Genomic DNA, 24,667 nt, shown 5'->3' on the forward strand with positions numbered 1-24,667 from the left:
GCCAAAATTTTCCCCCACACTTAAACTAATATAAGTGTCCGTGTGTATTTATTTTGGGGGTGGGTCTTGGGGCCTCGAGATGCAACAGGCCTGGCCTGGCCCAGCCCCTGGATAAAGTCTCCATCTGGGGCCCATTCCTGTGCCTGACAACCGTCAGGGTAGGACCAGTTTGTCCTGGGTAATCAAGGTGAGCGCATGGAGCTGAACATCATGAGATCCAAATGGCAGAAGAACTTCTGTGTCCAAGATGCAATTTCCATTTGTTTCAGCCCGGAAAATGTTTTGATCGTTCTCTCTGTCAGTCAGAAGGCAACATAATATGGAATTGTGGAAGGGAACAGAAAGAATGAGCCATTTCCCAAGCTTGAAAACTAAGGCCTCTTCTGAAAACTGATATATTGAAATGCTCCTTTTTTAAGTAGTAAATTTAAAGGGCAAATGGTGATGATCAGGTTTACAAGTAATTTCTCCTAAAGCAATTCTAAAAAAGAGTTTTACAAGGCAGATGATTTCTTCCTAAGGTGTGAGGGAGAAGTATATTGCATGTAATTTACCATTCCATTTTATCCCGTCTATGTCAAACACCCCTTCTCAAAATCTACCTTCTGTCACCTTCTTTTCCTCCAAATCTCCCAATTTTTGGGAAGAGCAGGAGCAGAGGTTGGATGGCCATCTGCTATGGATGCTTTAGCTGAGATTCCTGCATTGCAGGGAGTTGGACTAGATGACTCTTCCAACTCTACAATTATATGATTCTATGATTCCTTATACTGAGGCAGGACATTGGTCTACCTAACTAAATATTGTTGACACTAGCTAGCAGTGGCTCTCCAAGATTTCAGGCAGAAGGTCTTCACAGCCCTCTCTAGAGATGCTCAGTACCTTCTGCGTTCAAAGCTCTGCTTCTGAGCTATGCTCTCCCCACCAGTTCCTGAAAGTCCAGTGCTTTGATAGAAGCCTTGTTGGGGCTACCAGTTCAAGTAAGACAACTCAAAGAATGACACAAGGCGACAGTTACTCAGAAATCCTTTATTTCAAGTCTGTTCACGAAGCTTCAACAATTGCTTCTCTTAATCGAGAAAGATTTGGCCCAGAATCACAGGGGAAAGTCTGGAGGAGTCATCCTCGCATTCTTATCTCCCTTTCGAAGATTCTCTTCTCCGTCTTTGCTTTTGTCATCTGAAAAGTTTTAAGTGTTAACCTGAGTTCACACCACCAGATAAAGACCAAGCAGGCATGGACTGAGCTTTGTTTGGGCAGGAAGTGCAGGACCCGCGTGATGCTCCGTCACAGAAGATCAAGCCACAAATGTCAGCAGTGGAAATCCACCCCCTTTTCCATCACTATAACCCTACTCATGTGCCAACAGTGGTGAACAATGGATTATATGGATGCATATGCCCCTTCCCCCAGACCCACCCATCAAATATGGCTTGACCCAAGAGTTTAAGCTGCATCTTCATTAGGGCTGGGCGATATATCACCCAAAACCGGGTTGAAGAGCATGTCACGATATTGGTTCCATAGTTTTTGACCCGGCAATATATCACGAATCATGGGATGTGTGTTATGCAAAATCACAATGTGGGTATAATTGTGAAGCCAGCCAATGCCTCTGCATAGCTCCATCCTTATTTCAGATATTGTGATAATGTGTATCATTCTATCACAATGTTTGTCTGGTGATATATTCTGATTTTGAAACCCAGCCCTAATCTTCATAGCGAAGGACTCTTAATAGATAGGTTTCCATTTCAATTCCTGATTGCATTTATTCTGCACTGGGGGCGGAGGGTGCATTGTGCACCTAGGAAATGTGATTTGTACTGGTGAAATGTATTATGCAAATTACACCTGACACTTTGGAAACAAATGGAAGGAACGGGGAGGAACAGATTAGATGCAATCTGTGGCACCTGGTGCCTTTGCTCCACTATGTTGGCAGAGTACAATGGTTTCTTGTCAAACAGGATTCCTTGCTGGCTACGAAGAAGGGATCTTAGCAATTCCAGTGCCTGCTCCTGCTCATAGGTATTGTCAGTACCATTTTGGATCCCCCAAGTCTTTCTATGGAAGCAACACAGCAAATGCTTTTACAAGCAAAGTTATGGGATGCTGCTTCTAACTACTTTAGCTGCTCTCCCACAGAGCAGCCCATGCTGTGTAAGGAAGAAGGGGCTTCCCCATTCTTGGCACGACAGAGGAAAGCGCTCTGTGAACTTGTATAACTCCAGCTGACACTGCCAGAAACGGGGACCCTGTAGCTTTGTGGGTCTCTGAGCTTCAGCTTCCTCTCCCATTGACTTTATCTTTCCTTTGCTTCAGAGCCACAAAGCTGATGCTTCCGATCTCAAGAGCGGCACACTGAAGCTTTTGCTTGTCTATTCCTTTTCACATTGCCAGCGGAGGATCCGAACATTCCTGCAGTGCAAACAAAGCTCCCTGCAAATACAAAAACTAAAAAGGCAGGAAGAAGAGTTCGAGCCAACCCTTCTTCCAGGCATGGTAGTTTAATAAGTGTGCAAAGATGGGATTCCCCCACCTGCAGCCTAATGTGGTTTGGCCCAGCAAAAGCTGTACCAGGTGTCTCTTCTGATCATATGGACCAGCCAAGATGTACAGTCCAGTGGTGGCCAGATGTGGTATGTCTTTCCTCCAGTTTGCTCAGCTTCATTACGAAACTGAACTCTGAAGATCAGGAGAACTTGAATTCATATTTTTCATTTCCACCAAGGCGTGCCTCTGACAAAAATCTATCCTCTTCACCTCCACTGCTCCTTGCCGGTTATTCAAACACACCTCAATAAGACCCTTCACTCGACCTTGTTTGGTTCTGAAGAGCTTCAGCTCAATACCCAGCCAGTGCTAAACTTCTCCATTGACTTGCCAGGAGGGACTGAGTCCGTTATGTTAAGTGCACTCTATTTGCACTTGCTTTAAAGGAACACAGCTGTGTTCTCAGGAGTATATATGACAACAGATGCCGTCATGCTATGGATAAACTTTAATTGACCAGCCCCACCCCTCCCGCCCGCCCCCAAAGAGATATAGAAGATGAAGATGGCTTAGGCAAGTGATGCAACCTTGGAAGGCATCCTTGGAGCTCCCCAGGAATGGTTCATGCGCAGACATTACAGCAAATCGTTCGTAGCAGCCTTCTCCAGCGTTCAGCTTTGCCCCTTCCAGGTGGATTGGAATCGGTTGAATGGGATGCGACGGATTCCTTTCCAGAGTTGTTTGGATCCTAGATCATTCCTGCCAGCCAAGGAGGTAGGAAAAGGCCCACAGTCCCCAGCAAGCAAACAATGATGAACATCCAGAGGAAAATTCTGTCAATGACCATTGCCACGTACTTCCAGTCCTCCTTCACCTGGAATGAGAGAGGGGGAGAAGGAAGGACACTTACTGAACATTCAGAAAGCAGGAAGAAAGGCTGTAGGTGTTTGCCAATTACTGGTTGGCCAAGAGGCACATAGACTTTTCTGTGTCTGTGATGGTGAGGTCATCTAAGGCAGAGCTGCCACCAGAGTTGGCAATGTGGGTAGGCAAACCCAAGGTTGGTTGGTTTTGGTCATGGGGAGCCTTGCCTTATATGACATCCTATTGATTGATTGATTGATTGATTGATTGATTGATTGTGTTTCAAAACCACAGTTCATTCAAAAGAATCCAGGGATGGTTATCAATTAAAAAAAACCAACCCATTGAAAACCTTCGGACAAAAAAAGTATCAAATACAGTCCATTACTGCAAGTATGAGTGGGATGTGTGAGTTTGCCTTTTGTCTGTATGTTGCCCAGAGTGGCTGGGGAAACCCAACCAGATGGGCAGGGTATATATAAAATATAATAATAATAATAATAATAATAATAATAATAATAATAATAATAATAGTAGTAGTATCAATTGGAATGGCAATGCAGGGTTTGAAAGTGGTCAGACATCATCCCAGATCATTACTGATACTTAACCTGCTTCCGTATTTCGTCTTCATAGCAGATGTTGCTGAAGAACCTAATTATAACCCTAATGGTAGATCTGATGATGGTTCACCACAGGGAGTTGTTCTGGGAGACTACGACATCTTGTCTCCTATGAATCAGAGACAAGCCATAAGAGTCACTCAAAACAACTCCCTGTATGAGCACCTTTTGTTGAATGATTGCTGGATCTGCTGCCAGCTAGCAAACAGCAGCTCCCAAGTGTTGAAATATAAGACTCGAGCCTTTCTGAGATTTGGTTGCAAGTATCACCGCAGCATTATAATACGCTAACAAAACAATGAGGTAAGAGGTATTCCTCATACCACTTAAGGATTGAAATCAATAATTATTTGGAGCTTATAAGGCCTGCAACCCACCTGGCACCGGGCTTTCTGAGCCACTGTTGGATCATCACCCACAACTTGGGGAAATGCTTGTCAGGAGTGCGTGCAGGAGCCAGGCCCTGTGACCAGTAGGGCTTCGCAGGACTGGGGCCTTCCTAAGTTTGTTCTGGAGAGGCAAGGCGCGGCCGCAGAGGTGAGGCCGCTTGATAACTCACTGCACCAGGTGGCTAGAGCCGGGGATATAAGGTCAGCATTTCCCTTCAGCTCTTTGCCACAGCAACACGTTTCCTGCCTTGCTGCGTTTGGCTCCTTGCTTCCTGATCCTCAGACCTCAGCTCCTTGACTCCTTGCCTCTTGGACCCTTGACTTTGTGACTCCCTGCTCCCTGACCCTTGGACCCCTGGCTTCTGGACTCTAGTTCCTGCTCCCACCCCGCCATCTTGCCCCTGGTCCCAACGTCCTCAGCCGGGACTTCAATTGCCCATAGACCGGACCATGACAATGCTGGTCTGTACACTCATCTCCAGGCCTTCAAAGAGTCTTTCCCAGGCCTACCTAGAGATGCTAGGTAGAACCTAGGACCTTCTGCATGCCAAGCAGGTGCTCTGCTCCTGAGATACCTCAAAGGTTATTCGCAAACGTTGACATGCCAGTCACCCACATTGGTGAACCTTCTGTCACAGTGGGAAAAGTCGAGCTGGTATAGAACATATGTAATATATAACTGAATCATAGGATTATAGACTTGGAAAGAACCATGAGGATCATCTAGTCCAACCATCTGCAATGCAGGAGTCTTGAACCCACAACCCTGTCTCAAGTTCTACTGACTGAGATGATAGATGATAGATAGATAGATAGATAGATGATAGATAGATAGATAGATGATAGATAGATAGATAGATAGATGATAGCTAGCTAGTGATAGCTAGAGATAGAGATATAGAGATAGATAGATAGATGATAGATAGATAGATGATAGATAGATAGATAGATAGATAGATAGATAGATAGATAGATAGATGATAGATAGATAGATATAGAGATATTCCAGCCATGAAAAAGTCAAAGCATTTTTTGAAAAGAAAGAATAGTTCTACCTAGGGACATCCTGTCAGTTACATATTTCCCAGCTGTCCTTCTATACACTTAAGGAAATGCAAAAAGTTTGCTACATCGCTGTCAATCATTCAGTTCTATTGACCAAAAGTCTCTTCCCATCTAGCATTTGGTGCGTAGACGGAAGATGTTTGGCATCCCCTGGAGAACTGCCACTTCTTCCAAGCCTTCCTTACTCAAAATTGCTCAGATCTTTGGCCCAAGGAGGAACCTCAGTTCATCATCATCATTATATTTAAAAATATTGTTTACTTATTGCATTTTTTTAAAAAAAGATTAAAATAAAAAGCGTACAGTTTAGGTTGTGCCTGAAGTAATGTGAAACTATGGCCAGTACTTCTTAATGACCATTTCTCTTTGGTGATTCAAAAGAAAGCAGATGGTTGCTATTAGCACAATAAGCAACAGATTCTGCCTATCATCGTTCAATATTGGGAGCTGCCTCTGTTTCCTAAATCTTTCTAATGAAATTTGGGGAGAGATCAGCAAGTTACTGGCTGAAATGCCTGTGTTTTATTTTTAGGCACACCAAGCAGAAGAAGCGTGGGGCTTAATGGGATCTTATATCCGACAATGTTCTCGACTGCGGTAACAACATTGCTCCAATAATGGAATCCTACCACATACAAGGGCGGGGGGGAAGCACTCATTGCCTTTTAACATTAACAACAAATACTGGGAATATTCCCATACATTCTCTATAATGTCACTGAACTATGATACTATCGACATAGATTTTCTTTCCAGCTAAGGCTTTGAGGAAACTCTCTGCAGATTTTAACATTTTATGTGGTTTTTATGGTATGATTATATGTGAAATAGTTGTAAATGGCTCTGATAATTTTTGTGAATAGTGATACACACACACATCACCTGGGATAGCTCAGTTGGTAGAGCATGAGACTCTTAATTTCAGGGTCGTAAATTGGGCAAAAGATTCCTGCATTGCAGTGGTTTGAGCTAGATGATCCTAGTGGTGCCTTCCAACTCTACAAATAAAATCAATCAATATATCTATTGATAAATTGCCTTTGGCCTTTGACTGTGACCTCTGTCCTGTTGGTACAGAACAAAACTTGGAATGGACAAACCTGTAATTGCTCCAGGCTTTGTGGAGTCCTGGCTAGGCTCATGGGATGGAGCCATCATATGAACTTGGATGAGGGTTGAGGTCAACTGCTCTGGTTCTCTGTACTATCAGAAGGACACAAAGGACAGGGCCTTCTCTGTGGCAGCTTCAATGTGATAAAATGCCGTCCCAAGGGCAGTCCACCTGGCTTCATCTCAGCTCCTTTTTCCAGTGAGCAATTAAAACCTATTTTTTTTAGCATGCCTTTGAGGGTGCCACATTTTAACTACAGTTTTCTGATGCTTCTTTTTAAAACTTTGATAACCAGTCGATGCTGTCAATTGCCTATCCAAGGAAAGTAAGGGCATCCATGGCTACAATTGATGATAGCTATATGCAACCTCCAGATTCAGGGGCAGTATAGCACTGACTAGCAGCGGCTGCATCTTAAAAAGTAGAGACATCACCTTGCCAACAAAGGTCCATAGAGTAAAAGCTATGGTTTTCCCAGTAGTGATGTATGGAAGTGAGAGCTGGACCATAAAGAAGGCTGATGGCCGAAGAATTGGTGCTTTTGAATTATGGTGCTGGAGGAGACTCAAGAGTCCCATGGACTGCAAGAAGATCAAACCTCTCCAATCTGAAGGAAATCAGCCCTGAGTGCTCACTGGAAGGACAGATCCTGAAGCTGAGGCTCCAATACTTTGGCCACCTCATGAGAAGAGAAGACTCCCTGGAAAAGACCCTGGTGTTGGGAAAGATTGAGGGCACAAGGAGAAGGGGATGACAGAGGACGAGATGGTTGGACAGTGTTCTCGAAGCTACCAGCATGATTCTGACCAAACTGCGGGAGGCAGTGGAAGACAGGAGTGAGTGCCTGGCGTGCTTACGCATGGGGTTACGAAGAGTCGGACATGACTAAACAACTAAACAACAACAAAGCAGCTGCTGAAGAATAACTGAGAGAGGGTTATTAACTTCATGACCTGATTGTGGGCACGTCAAATTGAGTATCTGCTGGCCACTGTAGGGAACAGGACATTGGACTAAATAGATCACTGGTTTGATTGGTCAGGACTCTCTTTATATCAGTCTTCTTAGTTTATTTTTAAAGTTTAGAAGCATTATGGTTGAATTGTATTTTCTTCACCTCTCTAGAGTATGTCTTTGAAACCCAGAAGGGCTACAACTCAGTGGTAGAACATCTGTTTGGCATGCATAATGTCCTAGCTTTAATCCCTTGCATCTTCAGGTAAGGCTGAGAGAGACCCAAGTCTGAATCCCTGGAGAGCCACTGCCAGCCAGAGCTTGATGAACCAGCCAAGCTTGGGATAAGGCAGTTTCCTATGTTCCCAAGTGAGACAGTAAATGGAAAGGTAAAGGGACCCCTGACCATTAGGTCCAGTCATGGCTGACTCTGGGGTTGCAGCACTCATCTCGCTTTATTGGCCGAGGGAGGTGGCATACAGCTTCTGGGTCATGTGGCCAGCATGACTAAGCCGCTTCTGGTGAACCAGAGCAGCGCACGGAAATGCCATTTACCTTCCCGCCGGAGTAGTACCTATTTATCTACTTGCACTTGACATGCTTTTGAACTGCTAGGTTGACAGGAGCAGGGACCGATCAACGGGAGCTCACCCCATCACGTGGATTCGAACCACTGACCTTCTGATCGGCAAGCCCTAGGCTCTGTGGTTTAACCCACAGTGCCACCCACAAGACAGTAAAGGATGCCCAAATTCTAAACTGGAAAGAGGGTTCAGAATTTCTTGAAACAGCTACCTGAATTAAACTACTACGTCACCCTGGGAAGAGACATAAGCTATTTGTCCTCCTCTCACCCTTTAAGAAGCCCCATCCCAAGCATTACCCCTGCTATCCACATAACCAGTCTTCTGATCTGTCATTCTGTCCAGCTTGACAGCTACCACAAAAGTGGCTGTGTAAAATCATCCGTGACCCTCACTTCCTACATTAATTATTACCATGCCACGGTGGTGTTGCTGCTTCTTCAAATCTCAAAATGCCAGGAAAAATCATGTCACATCAAGATGGTGCTAACGTCTGAGTGAAGCATGTTGTGATTCTGCTATCAGCTCTTGGAATTATTTATGGCGCTTAAGTTATCTGGCAAATTCCCCTCTTTGCTCTGCTTGCAAATCGTTACCAAAAAACGTGCTCTGGTTTCTTATTTTAGGCTGTCAAGTTACAAGTGCAAAAATAGGGCAGCAGCTTAAGAACTGCCCCCTCCCCAAAGGACATAAACCCCATTTTCCAATACAGTAGTACCTTGGTTCTCAAAATCCCTTCCAGAAGTCCGTTCCAAAACCAAAGCGTTCCAAAACCAAGATGCGGTTTCCCATAGAAAGTAATGCAAAATGGATTAATCCATTCCAGACTTTCAAAAACAACCCCTAAAACAGCAATTTAACATGAATTTTACTATCTAACGAGACCATCGATCCATAAACTGAAAGCAATAAACAATGAACACAATCAATCAATCAGTAGCTGAACTGGGTTCCACACAGTCACAAAAACAAAACAAAGAAAGCCACAAAACCAATGCGAAAAAAATAGCAAAAACAGACAGACCTCAGTGTAACACTAAAAATGGAAGTATGGCACTCAAATCGGAAGCATAACACTCAAAATGGAGGACGTTCGGCTTCTGAAAAAAGTTTGCAAACCAGAACACTTACTTCCAGGTTTGCTGTGTTTGGGTTCCAAGTTGTTCTGAGTACCAAGGCATTTGAGAACCAAGGTACCACTGTACGCAAGTTTAGAAGTGTATAATTCAAGTGAAACGCAACAGCTCTCACCGTAGTGAGGAAGACTGTGAGCAGGTGAGATTTGTGCCAGTCTCCTGCCCAGGTTCTAACTATGGATGGGCAACTTCACAGCTCTTCCGACCCTCTCTACTTGAGCTGGATAGCCCTTCTGATAAAGGACTGCCATCTATAAAGCAGGACAAAGGGCCACCCTAGTTCAAAACAATGAATTTCAGTAAGACCATATAAGCCATTCCATTCAAAGGCTCCATCACCATCACTAATAGTAAGAGATCTTCAGTGGGTCCTAGTTTGTTTCAAAGTCCACTTCAAGGTCAGAACATAAGAAGAGCCTGTTGGATCAAGCCAATGAGGATATGATACCCATCTTCAAATATCTCAAGGGCTGTCACATGGAAGAGGGAACAAGCTTGTTTTCTCCTGCTCTGGAGGGTAGGACTCAAACCAATGGCTGCAAGTTACAAGAAAGGATATTCCGAATAAACATCAGGAAGATATCGCTGTGGGTCATCGATTGATAAAACTGAAGTGGTGGACTTGGCATGTCTATGACTCTAACGAGACCTGACTAAAATTTTGGCAGAATTTGGTTTCAGCTTCTTACATCCATGCTTATTTAACTTCATCAATGTCTGCATGTTTTCCCAAGAGTCAAATTAAATTAATATCAAGCCTACTAGACATGTTCTCTGGGGGGCAATTAAACCCCCCCAGTACTTTTTAGGATGGAGAAATCAGCTCACAGAGGAGAAAAAGAGCTACTTATATTTCAAAAGAACAGCTTACAATTTAACTTGATTTGGAGGTCTGGAATTCGGCCCTTTATTCATTGTAATAAGACTTGGAGGAGCGGGGAACTGATCGGGATAAAAGTCTCTGCTTAGAAGGGAAGGAGTTTCAAAGGGTAGGTGGCACCACATTAAAGGCTTGTGAGTTTGGAATGCACCTCCTGATAAGATGGCACCTGCAGGATGCCCTTTCTGGCAGAGAGCAGTGATCAGTTGGGTATTTAAAGGGTGAGATAATCTTGGTCCCAGACTGTATGGGACAGCGATGGCTAAACTTGGCCCTCCAGCTGTTTAGGGACTAAAACTCCCATCATCCCTAGCTAACAGGACCAGTGGTCAGGGATGATGGGAAGTATAGTCCCAAAACAGCTGGAGGGCCAAGTTTGGCCATCACTGGTATAGGGCTTTGCATACCAGTTCCAGCACTTTGAACATAGCTCAGTACCCAATTTGCAGCCAGTGTATCTCAGCCATCTTTTGGAAACCAGTTTACCAATAAACACTAGAATGAAAACACCTCCCTCATGGGGTCCTACATAGTGTGCTGTTCTATACATTTTTTTCAATGTATAGAACCATGTATAGTCCATTTCTCCCCTTCCTGTAGTTCTTTGTATAAGCAGCTTTGCACAAAATCCAGCGTTCAGGAAGACTCTCCAACAAAATGGCAGATGAACAGTCTTGGTGGGCCATGGTCAGACATGCTAACAGGGGACCCCATGTTAGTTGGCATACGGAGCAGAGGGGAAGTATTTACTTTATTTGCAAGAAATTTCCTCCAAATAAAACTCTCAATACTATTGGGAGCATAATGATGGGAGTGAGGACGGATGAACTTGCCAGTTTCACTTTCTCATTTTTCCAGTTTAATTCTCCACATTTCTATATCAACTTGCTTTTTTTTAATTCGTCAGCATTTTAGTGCAAAATTCACCTAATCTACACATTTTTGTATGTGACGTTACCTAACAAACCCATTTTTGCAAGGCAAAGTTTTCTAATATGACATATTTCACTATGTAATTTTCACCAATATATGCACCTATTTACACATTTTACCCAAGCACGTGATTTATTTATTTTTTGTACACTTGGCTGGAGAATTGCAAAATTCAGAAAAGTGCTGTTTTCAAAGTGTGGCTGATTTTCACTTTCTGCGTTGTTTCGGAAAGCGTGACTTACACATGTTCACCTTTAAATGTGAACTGAATCACTTTTCTCACCTATCTCTAGTTGAGAGTCACCAGGACTAGAACCAAGAACCTTTGGGCCTGGACTCTCCTCCAGTGAGACACAAGACTCCTGGGACAGCGATTTCCATCCACTCAGGTAACCCATTGGCCTTCCCCCACCTGGTAAGGCTATACAAGTATCCAGGTCAAAGGCAAGCTTTGGGATGCTTGGGTAGAGGCCATTTTGAATGGGAGACCAGAGAACCTTTAAGAGACACCAATCAGAGTGCCAATTTATTCAGCCCAATGCGTTTTGATTACAGACTTCGTCAGGGGCAAAGGAACTCTGTATTTTCTATGTGCTCTATTGCAAAGTGCTTCAGCAGAGCAAACAGAAAATAAACACTGACAAATGTTGCAATCCAAATGCAGCGGGCTGAATAAATGAGATTTTTTTGAGTGAAACTCAGAGGTCCTTTCCTGCTTCGTTACTGAACTGCTGACGTTCCCACCCTGCTCTTTCTCTGTCGTCTGGATTTCTCTCAAGCCCTTCAGCTTGGGAAGATGTTCCCCACATGTGGTTGGACTAAATCTGGATTAAGGGGTTTTCCCAGGACAGCAGAGGGTGTGTGTGCTGTGTCCCATTGGTCAAGTGGTGGTGACACTCTTTTCTGATAGGAAATGCTCTGGGGATGGGGACAAAAAATGGGGAGGGGTTCAAGGAGGGTCAGTTGCAGGGGGGAGTGAGAAATGTCCCTATTTTCATCCGAGGAATGTTGGAGGGTATGCAGGAACAGACCCAAACAAACCCAGGTCACTAGTCCCTAGCAAATCCCAATTGTACAAGTCCATTTTTGGAACACCCTATTGCTTCCTGTCTTCTGGCTTTGTTTTTTTCTTTTTAAAAACAAAAGCAAAACACCCAACAACAACACCACCAACAACAAAAAACCTCAAGCACTCAATTAGAAGAACCACTTACTTTTAATACAACCACATTCCCCTTGTGGCAGTGCGGCTTCTGCAGAATACTGATCAGGAACTTAAAGACAGGCTCATCCTGATAAGTGATGGCTTGTTAAATTCCCCCCTTTCAGACCAATCCTTCTTATGCATATTTATGTGAAAGTAAATCCCACCGAATTCATGGGGATTGAGAGTTTGATGAGATGAGATGATGGGAGATACATGGCTGTATTTCCCATTTTTAAATGGAAGCTAAATGCAGCTGGGAGGGGCAGGAATTGGCTTGGATGCTCACTTAACACCTAGATACTTCCTCTTGTTGGGCAAATAGCAGTTTTGAGGCTCGTTTTCTCGGGGGAAAGGGGAAACTTTCTAGGCTAAAGAAAAAATGTTAAAAACCAAGGGGAGTCCAGGTCCATGTTCACCCCATACATTCAGAGCACTATGACACCACTTTAAACAGTCATGGCCTCCCCCAAATAATTTTGGGAGCTTAAAAGCTGTTAGGTGACCCCCCTTAGTTGTTAGGGCCAAAAGGATGATCAGTTTTCACACATGCCAGTAATTAAAACGGAGAGGTGGACAGTAGCATTTATCTTGGCTCTCACATTGTTTTCTGGTTTTGACTGCAGACAAGCATCAAGGGCATCTAGGAAACTTTGGGTTGCAGCCAACTAAGTCCTACTCAAAGTAGACCTATAAAAATGAATGGAACTAAGTCAGTCATTAATGGGTCTGTTCTGAGTACAACTAATATGTGGGTTATAAAGATGTCAGTCAAGTCCAACATCCCGAGAGAGGACTAACTGCCTCTATGTGGCAGACAGTTTTGTCAGTTGGTTGGTTGGTTGGTTGGTTGGTTGTAGTAGAAGAAGAAGAAGAAGAGGAGGAGGAGGAGGAGTTTGGATTTGATATCCCGCTTTATCACTACTCTAAGGAGTCTCAAAGCGGTTAACAATCTCCTTTCTCTTCCTCTCCCAAAACGAACACTCTGTGAGGTGAGTGAGGCTGAGAGACTTCAGAGAAGTGTGACTAGCCCAAGGTCACCCAGCAGCTGCATGTGGAGGAGCGGGGAAGCGAACCCGGTTCACCATATTACGAGTCCACCGCTCTTAACCACTGCACCACACTGGCTCCACACTGGTTGGTCGGTGCTGCAAGGAGTGTTAACTGGTAACTGCTCGGATGCAGTCTTCTCATGACTCACTACTATCTAGTAAATAGTTTATCTGTTATGTAACCTAAGCCTGCCTTCAGGAACAACTCTGTAAACCTGAATGAATCTGATAGTAAAGTAGTTTATGTTAATATGATTCGGATTCATGTGTGTTTTCTTTAAGAGGGACAGAAAGGGATTATCAACCAGGAAGGTATAGGACTCAAACAAGTTAGCAACCTGCTTGTCGCTGCATAGATTCAAACTGGGGATCGTTTAAACTCTGCTAAATTATATAAACGTTTCCACATAATACTGGATGCTGCCTTTTTGTCCCAATAGCCTTTTGTATGGAGGCCTTCTTCTTCTTCTTCTTTTGAAAAAGCCCAATAACCTTGCCTTTAAAGAGTCAGATGCCATCAAGCTGTTTTTATAAGGACGACATCATTTCCTGTAATGGGGGAGAAAAGCCATTCTGCAGCCAGTTAATTCTGGTGCTCAAGCATAATGGCTGCAAAGGTGCACAGGATGAATAAGCCAAACTGTCCTATTTCCAGTTCAGACAAGAACATTTCATTTCCTCTCCAAATGATGGATTGCTTCCATTTATTATGCAGGACAAGACTAAACCCCCAACATTTCCAAGGGAGTTGGGAACTCAGGCTTAATGTCTGCCACTCAGATATTAGACAGGCTGTGTGTCCTCTTTGGTCCCAGTGAGCAAACACAGAGTTCAGCATCCCGAGAATCTTAGTTTTCCTTTTTTTTTTTTAAAGAGAGACAGAGAGAAAGTTGCTTGTCCTTAAGACTGGGTTGGGAATTTATGATCCTGCCTGTGTTGCTAGACTAGAACCCACATCGTTCTAGATCACTGGACATGCCAACTGGGGTTGATGGGCCACAGGTTCCCCAACACGCACCCATGCCCCAAGACAAAGTGAATGTGAAATTAAGTGGTAAGTTTCATCAGCGAAGCATGTCTCGGTGGATGGTTACATGGTTTATTTATTCCTAAGAGCAGTTATGAGGCTGGAGGAGACTCTTGTGAGTCTCATGGACTGCAAGAAGATCAAACCTATCCATTCTGAAACCCATCCATCAGCCCTGAGTGCTCACTGGAAGGACAGATCCTGAAGCTGAGGCTCCAATACTTTGACCACCTCATGAGAAGAGAAGACTTCCTGGAAAAGACCCTGATGTTGGGAAAGACTGAGGGCACAAGAAGAAGGGGACGACAGAAGATGAGATGGCTGGACAGTGTTCTTGAAGCTACCAGCATGAGTTTGACCGAACTGTGGGAGGCAGTGGAAGACAGGAGTGCCTGACGTTCTGTGGTCCATGGGGTCACAAAGAGTCAGACATGACTAAACGACTAAACAACAACAAGAAGAAGAGCAGTTTATACTGCCTTCTCATAAAATACCACAGCAGTGTGAAGCAATACAAACCCACGGAAAATATATTCTGCAAAAAATTGTCAAATATATTCAACATGATTTGCATGCTACATGTTCCTGGTTCAGTCTCTGATGTCTCCAGGCACAACTGGGAGTGCCCACTCCCTAAAATGCTGATGAACTGCTTCCAGTCAGGTGTCAACAATCCTGAGTTAGATGGACAAGTGGTCTCAACTGAAGGCCACCTCCTGTGTTCCTATTTAAACCAGCTTTTAATTCAGAACCATGATGACTAGATTCTTGCTTTATTTGCAGAAGAAGGGATACAGCTCAGCAGCAGAGCACATGCTATAGGTTCTAGGTTCAGTTCACGGCATCGCTAGGTAAAGTGGAGAAAGACACCTGTCTGCAGGTAATGGTAAAGGTAAAGGATGGTTAAGTTTAGTCAAAGGCGGCTGTGGGATGTGGCACTCTTCTTGCTTTCAGGCCAATGGAGCCAGTGTTTGTCCACAGACAGCTTTCCGGCTCATGTGGCCAGCATGACTAAAACACTACTGGTGGAACAGAACACCGTGACGGAAACCAAAGCACATGGAAATGCTGTTTACCTTCCCACCACAGCGGTACCTATTTATCTACTTGCACTGGTGTGCTTTCGAACTGCTAGGTTGGCAGGAGCTGGGACAGAGCAATGGGAGCTCACCCCATCATGGGGATTTGAACCGCCAACCTTCCGATCGGCAAGCCCAAGAGGCTCGGTGGTTTAGACCACAGTGCCACCACATCCTCACACCTGATTGCAACGCAAATCAGAGTAGAAAACACTGAAAAGTATAAACTGGCTTCTTATGTGCTTCCTAATTTGCACAATCCATACAAATTTCAGAATGTAGTTTTCTTGGGGTGAAATTTGAGTTGCATTGGTGCAAAGGGTTGATTTTTTTGAGAGGTAGGGAAAGCATTGAGTTAATTCTGATGCAAAACATTTATACAAGCCAGCGCAGGCTTACCCGACAGAGTTCAAGACACTTTTCTGGGGAAATTACTTTAGTCCCTGTGGCGTTGGAAGCTAGAGAAGCAATTTTCCCTTTTCAGAAGCAACCCAAGAACAAAACAAGCATTCAAATATTATGGATTCTCTCTCTTTCCCCAAATAAAGTTGATGGAAACTCAAGGCCGCCGGTGGTAAGTTATTTCCCTCCAATTCGAGTCCTCACTCACACACTGGATTGTTTGTTTGTTGTTGTTGTTAATTCTGTTGTATTAATCGTGCAATGGGCCTGTCCTTTGCAACACCAAGCGCCACGAGGGAGAGGCATCGACAGGCTAGAAAAACAGGCACCTGAATATTGCATTTTTCATCACCCAACCTTATGTTGCCAATTAAAGGCAGCGAAAAAAGAAGAAAGTGTGGGACCAGGGAAACAATAACAGCATAATGATTTCTTCAATAACGTTATGAAAGATATTTATGAGAAATGCGTGGCAAGATTTCCCCCAGCAAGCAAAACTAAAAAAATAAAACCGGAAAAGAAGAAAAATAAAAGATTGCTTCTTTTATGAGTAATCAGGGGGGAAGCAACACAGAACAAATTCTATTGTGTGACTTCCAATGAATGGGACTAGTTCTATTATTATGATGACTGCAAAGCAAGAACAGCAGTTGATGGGTTTTCTGTTTCTTGGGTAGGAGGCTATTACTGTGTTCAGATCAAATCTGACTGGGCAGGTGGCAACTGGGCAGTTCAGGATTTTCTTAGATGAAGGGGAGCAAAGGTTTTTCGTCTGAGGGTGGCATTCACCCTTGGCCAACCCCCCAGGGGTCTTATTCCTGTGGTGAGGGTTGGCAAAAGTGGGGGGGGCAACCCACATGCTCGCAGGCACACACACCTCACAGGGTTGTGCAAGCCACACAGACCCCAATCCTCACTCCCACTCATTGGATGATGGGGGAAGGGGAACATTGCATCTCCATCAGGTTACAGGGCTGATCAAGGACACCTCAGTGCCATGTCTACTTTTTTTTTTCTACAGCTGCCAAAATCAGTGGGGCCTTGGTGGACCAGGGGGGAAAATCAACAGGGGAGACCAGATCAGGCCCCCTGTCTGGTGTGTGGCCAGCCTTAGCTTAAACGAAATTATTATTCAGATGTCTGGTCAGTAAGTAGATTTCTGGTCAGTAAGTAGATTTCCCAGAGGGCTACTTTGAGAGGTGCTACCCTCTGTCTTAGGGGTGCGGGTGGTGCTGTGGGTTAAACCACAGAGCCTAGGACTTGCCGATCAGAAAAACAAAAACAAAGTGCAAGTAGATAAATAGGTACCGCTCCAGTGGGAAGGCAAACGGCATTTCCGTGAGCTGCTCTGGTTCGCTAGAAGTGGCTTAGTCATGCTGGCCACATGACCCAGAAGCTGTATGCCGGCTCCCTCAGCCAATAAAGCAAGATGAGCGCCGCAACCCCAGAGTCGGCCACGACTGGACCTAATGGTCAGGGGTCCCTTTACCTTTACCTTTTTACCCTCTGTCTTAAGGTCAAGATGCCACAGAAGTCACTTTTGCCAAACCTGTTGCTGCTGCTTCTTGACTGGCAAATGAGATGGAGCTAATAAGCATCTTTTAGTGGCCCGGATTTGGCCCAGGGACTTTCAGTTGCTAACCTGCAATTTATTTTGGCCTGGTTTAGATGATGGACTCTGCTTTCATATGCTAGTGAACATGCATGGATGGGAGGTGCAACTCTGTCGAATCTCTGTGTCCCCACTATTTTAAAGGACAAAAAAGTGCAAGGTTTTAACCATTTGTTTTCCCAGTCTTGCCGAATGCTATATAGCACAACTTGATTGTCTCGGAGTGGGGTTTACTTGCAAGTTTCTTCAAAAAAACTGAGACACAAGAAAGGAAGGGAGGGAGGAAGAACTCCTGCTTTGTGGCTGGCTGCACAACATGCACAGGATTGAATTCTCATAGCCTTTAAAAGTTTGGCCCTTTGCTATTTGTGGCAGCAATGAACAGCAGCTCACAGGGCCACATCATTCAAAGTCCACAAGGCATAGCTTTCTCCCAATTTCATTTACTGCAATCTTTGCAGCCTTCAGTGCAGTTCCAAGCAGTTCCTCCCCACAGTGCTGGAAATTGTCCCAGAGTGTGGTTTGAAGAGGATGTGAGGCTTTGGGTTTGGTCAGTTCCAGGATGGGTGACCACTTGGGAAACATATATAGGACTCCTTGATTTTCATGGAGGGAGAAAAGTAGGATATAAATATAAGAAGATAAAAATAACTGGCTATATATATATACTTCATGGTCCGATCATTCACGAGGGAAGTTTGATTACTGACAGGTATACAACTAAGTCCAATTTCAGTCCATATCACTTCTGCAAAAGATAAAATAAAAATCTGTGCTGCCCTGTTTCTGCATTGATCTGTGATTTCTTTTTTTAATTGGCACAAAAATATGCATTTAACTATGCATTTGAAAATGCATTTTCTCTCAAAATGTGCACTTCTGAATGTGTTTTCCCCAAAACACAAATTCCACACAGCCTTCTCTCTCCCTCTTTCTTCCTGTATTCCTCCCTGCCTGGCAGGCTGTTTGGGAAGGGGAAGGTCACTCATGCCATCAATCTGGACTTCCAGGAGGCTTTTGAAATTAGGCCAGGGTCCCCATGCATCTATGGGGCCAAAGGTTGCCCCCTCCACCCAAGCTCTGTTCTGAGTGGCAGAAGCTCTCCTCAATCTCTGGCAGAAGTTCTTCCCCCAGTCTCTCTGAAGCCCTTTCAACTGGAGATTGAGCCAGTTGATTGTCTCCATACAAAGCATTTTCCCTAGCAGGGAGATCAGGGTTGGGGGAATCTCAGGTCCAGGTACTCTTCCCACACTGACTCTGCTCTACACTCACCTTGAGTGCTTTTGCCAGCCTGAGATGTATCCTTGCACTGTGATAAGGCCTCTTCTTTGCCTGGGTAGAGGATGGAGAGAGGTCTGTAGGTATAGAACCCTCCGACTTTTCTGCAGTTACAACATAGCCTAGCCTACAAAGGTCAGAGTCGCATCTTTACTCCACCTGCTTCCCCCTCTGGCCCTGCCCTAAAGACAACCTGTCCTCTGACAGCTACTGTACATCCAAGCATGGGGGAAATCAACCAGCAACCACCTTCTTCTGCCAGCCAAAGTCAGCTGTTTCTGATTAAGCCTGGAAATGTCCCACTCCAGGTACCGCCTCACTGCAAAGGATGGCTTTGGTAGGGCTGTGCCACTCACCTGACATCCCTTGGGCTGGAGAGGGCTGGAGAGGGGAAGGGGTTAGGCAGAAACAAGGTAGGCACAGTGCAAACACATCAGAAGGATTACCAGCCCACAACCCTCAACAATGGGCATATATATATTATAAACCCAAGCAGCATAGGACTTCACCTCTCCTTGATGAACTTCTATCAAGGAGAATTGGGCAGTGTCAGTCATTAGCTGCTAGCTAGATTTTTGGCGGCAGTGAATGTAGTATTAAGGAGACTGCACAATCAGTGCTAGTGTTTCTGCTTTCCCGATGGAGCGATCTCCCCTCTCTTCTGCCTTGCACACTCTCCCAGGGGTGGTCCCAACCCTTCAAAGCAGAGATATGGGAGGAGTACGGGGAGAAAGCCCCATTGTACTAGCAAGGGGTCCTCCCATTGGCTTCCGCTAGCAGAACAGGGTAGCTGAATCCAGCCCTCCATTTCTTCTTGTTGACATCGGGTGGGAATCTGACATTGACATTCCCAATTTGGATCATCCCAATCAAGCAGAGAAACAATCAAGCTCAGCACAGTGTCTCAACCATCAATGGTAAGCGAGTCTGAGCGAGGTGATGGGAGCGGGGTGGTAGAGAAAGGTGGTGAAGCCCAAACTGAAATGTCATGCTCTGATTATAACTCTGTTTTGGTTTTTTGTTAGAGGAGGAGGGTTATCTTGCTATGAAGAGTGAAGATGGATTATGGAGAAGAAACCTGTACCAGTATTAGCCTGTAGAGCAGATGTTATGACTAACAGTGGTTATCACAGAGGTGGCGGTGGGAGGAGGCGTGAAGCAGCCCATAACTTTATTTAATTCCAGCATTTCTTTAAAGAATCTCCAACTTGTTTCACGTTTGCTGCTACTGGTATTTTAAAATTAATATTTTTGTTAGCTTCTTAGAGGTTTGCTGTCAAGTAGGCAGTATATAAAGGGACGCGGGTGGCGCTGTGGGTTAAACCACAGAGCCTAGGGCTTGCCGATCAGAAGGTCGGTGGTTCGAATCCCCGTGACGGGGTGAGCTCCCATTGCTCTGTCCCTGCTCCTGCCAACCTAGCAGTTTGAAAGCATGTCAAAGTGCAAGTAGATAAATAGGTACCGCTCTGGCAGGAAGGTAAACGGCATTTCCGTGCGCTGCTCATAGTCATACTGGCCACATGACCTGGAAGCTGTACACCGGCTCCCTCGGCCAATAAAGCGAGATGAGCGCTGCAACCCCAGAGTGGGCCACGACTGGACCTAATGGTCAGGGGTCCCTTTACCTTTACCTTCAGGCAGTATATAACATTGGTTAAATAGATACAACAAATAATATTTTGAATAAAATTCCCAAAGTAGGTCACTGTTCTGACCCCTCCGGTACTCTTTAAAAAACAACAACTATGCGGGGCATGGATTTGGCTAAAATTGGATTTGGCTAGACGTGGGGTAGAGTCTATGTATCTCATTAACCTTCCCCGCCTTATAATCCAAAGCCTGGTCTGATGTACTTAAGGACAGGGGAGGGGGGAATTAGAGGAATGTGTCTCCTGGAAAATCTGAAGGCCTCCTGGAAAAGCCAAGTGATCACCCCATTCTGATATAGTACTTTCTAGCAATGGGCAGGCAAACAAGGAGTCTGAGGACACTGTCGGGATTCACAGAATGCTGTGTGAGATAGTAAGTCTGCAGGCTTGAGTTTGCTAGCTGATGCAACTGGCTCATGCAATCAGCCTGCAATACTTTCTATGGAAGTGCTGGGTCAGAAAGACTCAGCAGTAATGTGCTGTCAGTTGATTGGCTGTCATCGGTTTAAAAGGGAAACCTGTCCAGCAGTAAGGGGGTGGTGTAGAGGAGTATGGTCAGAGAGGGAGAGATAGAAAGGTCTTCCTACTTGCCTTAAGGTGCAGCCAGGTACTCTGTTTGACTGTATGAACTGCTCGTGTACTTATAGCCTGTATTGTGTGTGTGTGTGTGTGTGTGTGTGTGTGTGTGTGTGTGTGTGTATATATATATATATATATATATATATATATATCACAATAAATATACTGTACTGCACTGAAGAACCTCTGAGCATTTCTGCTAAAGTGTCGCAGAGAATTTGCGACAGACACCAAGGCATTGTTCCAGATCCCCCTGGCTCTACTGTTCATATGTCTCTAGATCTCAACATGCCCCTGTTGATGTCATCAATGGTATGATGAGATTCTTGGAGACCTTGAAGCGTGCTCCACTCTTCTTACTGGGAAACTGAAGCGTAGTTTCCACCACAAAATAACTTAGCGCAGCCACTTAACTTTCTCCTAAGAACTGGATTGTGCTGCGTGGTGTTCCTTCCAAACTCAGCTGCCAGAGACACTTTTGTAAACAGTAGACAGGGGTGATAATAATCCCCTGTCTTGTTGGTGGCTTATCTATGAAGGCAAATGCAGTCGAACTCAGCCTTTTCAGTTCTCTCTTTTGCCTTTTTTTGGTTTTATCTGTTTCTTGCAAGGTGCAGGCTTTCTGTTCCCAGATAATAGCTTTAGGGATAATAGCTTTAGGGATGGCTTATTACGCTCAGCCATATTTTGGTGCTCAGTCCTACGAAAGAGTTGGGTGCCACCGATGGCCATTGAAAGCTGCTGTGCGTGGCCATTTCCAGTCATAGTGCTCAGCACTCGATGGGGCATTCCAGGTGAGCATCTGAAAACTGAGGCTTGCTCCCACCACAATCTGATTTGCTTTCAATGAGTGTTGTAGTTCTGGCATCGCAGTCCGCTTTCCTCCTGGCCTTCTTAAAACAAAACAAAAAAACTCACGACAGCTACTGAAGCGATCACGACTAACTGCAGTGTGCTAAACATAGACATAAAGAAGCACAGAGGCAAGACCCAGCACCAGTGGCTCAGTGCTGGAGACTCTGCAGGGTCAGGCCCCAGCAGCTGGAAAGGCTGTAAATGGCATGAAGCAGAAGAGGCAGGCAAAAGTGGAGTTCATATGCCTGACAGGGAGCAAGAAGTCAGAGCTAGGGGTCATACGACTCAGGGCTGAGTAGGATACAGATGGGCTGGGCTGAGCTAGGCTGGGTAGGACAGGTGTGGGGGCAAAGCTGTCTGAGGAAGAATATGGTCCCTCAGGGGGGGCACCCCAGTTGTTTTGTCAGTGGCAAGTGTCCCAGAATGAGAGAGTTCTGCAGGCCTTGGCATATAGCATACGCTCCAACATTTCTCCAATGAAAATAGGGACGTCCCATTCCATAAGGATAATTTTACTAATAATACTCCACCTATCTTACAGGGTTGCCCCAGCTACTCTAGTTGCCTTCTAACATATAAAAAAGCATAATAAAATATTAAACTTTTTTTTAACGCTTCCCTACACAAGATTGCCTTCAGACGGCTTGGGGGTCGGATAACTCCATACCCTCCAACATTTCTCCAATGAAAATAGTGACATCCTAAGGACAAGAAGGCTGATCGCCGAAGAATCGATGCTTTTGAATTATGGTGCTGGAGGAGACTCTTGAGAGTCCCATGGACTGCAAGAAGATCAAACCTATCCATTCTTAAGGAAATCAGCCCTAAGTGCTCACTGGAAGGACAGATCCTGAAGCTGAGGCTCCTGTACATTCCGGGATCAAATCAGAAACTGGGATGGCTTCTGTAAATCAGGGATGTCCCTGGAAAATAGGGACACTTGGAGGGTCTGCCTTGGCTGTAGTTATGTGGCAGGTTACAGAATAGGATTGGCTCTTGTGAATCACCTGACCCAGGCCAGTCCCACATGAGGCTACATGAGGCAGCAGCCTCGGGGAGTAGATTTTGGCTATCACGAAAGGGCAGCAAATTGTTCGTTATTTAATTTTGTTCTTGTATTTTACTGACGGGGAGAGGAGCTCGTTAAGATTTTCTGCCTCAGGTGCCAAAACAACTTGGCCAGCCTTAATAAATAAATAAATAAATAAATAAATCTTTATTTATACCCTGCCCTTCCCAGTTCAGAAAACCGGGCTCAGGGCGGCTGACAACAAATTTAAAACACTTAATCGATGCAAGAAAAAACAGCATAAAAAACAGTATAAAATGTGAATAACAATAAATTCAGAATTCAAAAATTAATTTAGGGGGGAAATCCACCCAATAAACATTAGATGATCACCAGGGCTAGCTGGCTGAATTAGTCCTATTTAGGCCAGCAAGGAGACCGGGGAGAATTAGCTGTTGGAGCCCAGAGCGGGTAATCTTCATAAAAAGGGGAGGGGGAGGGAGGGAAGGGGAATAAAAGATCAGGCTAAATTCAAATTGAAAGCCAGGCGGAATAGCTCTGTCTTACAGGCCCTGCGGAAGGAAGTTAAATCCTGCAGGGCCCTGGTCTCATGGGACAGAGCATTCCACCAGGTCGGAGCCATCACCGAGAAGCATTGTGTGCCTTAACTTGGGAGTGGGGCGATAAGGCGGTATATACTATTGTGCCTCAGGCAGCCACATATCTTGAGCCAGCCCTGAACCTGCCTTTGAAGCCCAGGAAGATCCAGGTCCACAGTGTCTCTTGCCTGCCCCAAAATGCTTGCGGACCTCTCCATTTCACCAGCATTCCTGCTGGTGCAGAAGGAGTAGGGCTCTGTATCTAATCTAAGGGGCTCTCTGTTTGAGCTCAGTGGTACTCAACACCCAGCACTCAAAGAACAGCACACTGCATTGCCAAGTTGAAAAAATTCAGTTGGTTAGAGCCTCAACTGAGCTACCAAAGTGAAAATGTAACATTATGGAGGTTGGGTATGAAGAGGTGAGTTTGAAGACATTCCTTTGAGATATTTCTGTTATTGCATCTCACCAGCCTTTTCAGGGACCTTTTAAAAAGAGGACCCACATGACCGATAATAAAACTCATGAATTCCCCAAACTATAAAAACCAGCCAACGGGTGAGTGAACCATTCGTGATCGATGCCCACCAGGAATAAGCAAATTTTATATTTTCCTTTTGAAGGATGCAGACCCTCTGATCATTGGACATCCTATTCAGAATAGAACTGACCCCAAATCTCCCCATGTCAGCATCCACAGGACTTTCGTCCAATGTGAAAGTATTCAGGGGGAGAATTTCTGCAATTTTCAGGGAGCTTCTGCGAAACTTGTAACCATTTCAGGTAGCTTCCCCCTCAAAAAGCATTTTTCTTACTTGCAATATTGTGAAGTGATGTGTTCCCATGGGGCATTCCAGTCCACATTTTCATGGGAACATCAGCCCAGTTGCCAGACTTCAATTGCAGTGGCAACTTGATGTCATTTTTAAGTGGAAGGAAAAGAAGAGGAAACCCCAATGACCTCATTAAAAAACAAGACTTTTATATTCCCCCACCTAAACGCTTGGACATCCCTCCCCATTCTTCCACAACCACTGGAATTCTAAGGGGGCAAAAAACTGGATCACAATTGACTCAGATCTCTCCCACCAAACCCTGAGCTTTTGGAGTCTACCAGACATTGCCGACATGCTTTTAAGCACTTTCAAGTAGAAAGGGAAATGAGATAGTATTAGAGAAGGTTGAACTTCTGTATATGGAACACCCTGATGAAGGACCTGATAGATTTAAGCTCCTTGGATATTAAACATTTCCCCTTAATCCTTGCTTCCCTTCTCCCGCTACTCA

The 24,667-nt window shown here is 44.8% G+C and overlaps 1 protein-coding gene across 2 annotated transcripts in view; it reads right to left on the reverse strand.

Annotated features, from left to right (window-relative positions):
• Positions 1 to 3,036: 3,036 nt before the first annotated feature.
• Positions 3,037 to 24,667, reverse strand: part of CHRNA4 (cholinergic receptor nicotinic alpha 4 subunit) — a 75,087-nt gene continuing 53,456 nt past the window's right edge. Inside the window, exons 6-7 of one of the 2 annotated variants that reach the window (XM_053394492.1) lie at positions 18,684 to 18,743; positions 3,037 to 3,370 (exon numbers count right to left, since the gene is read on the reverse strand). In XM_053394492.1, the coding sequence (XP_053250467.1) occupies positions 3,245 to 3,370; positions 18,684 to 18,743 (186 nt within the window). In that variant the 3' untranslated portion in view covers positions 3,037 to 3,244. The remainder of the gene's footprint in view (positions 3,371 to 18,683; positions 18,744 to 24,667) is intronic. The other variant, XM_053394493.1, reaches the window with a different exon arrangement.

Source organism: Podarcis raffonei, chromosome 6, assembly GCF_027172205.1.
Source record: "Podarcis raffonei isolate rPodRaf1 chromosome 6, rPodRaf1.pri, whole genome shotgun sequence".
NCBI lineage: Eukaryota > Metazoa > Chordata > Lepidosauria > Squamata > Lacertidae > Podarcis > Podarcis raffonei.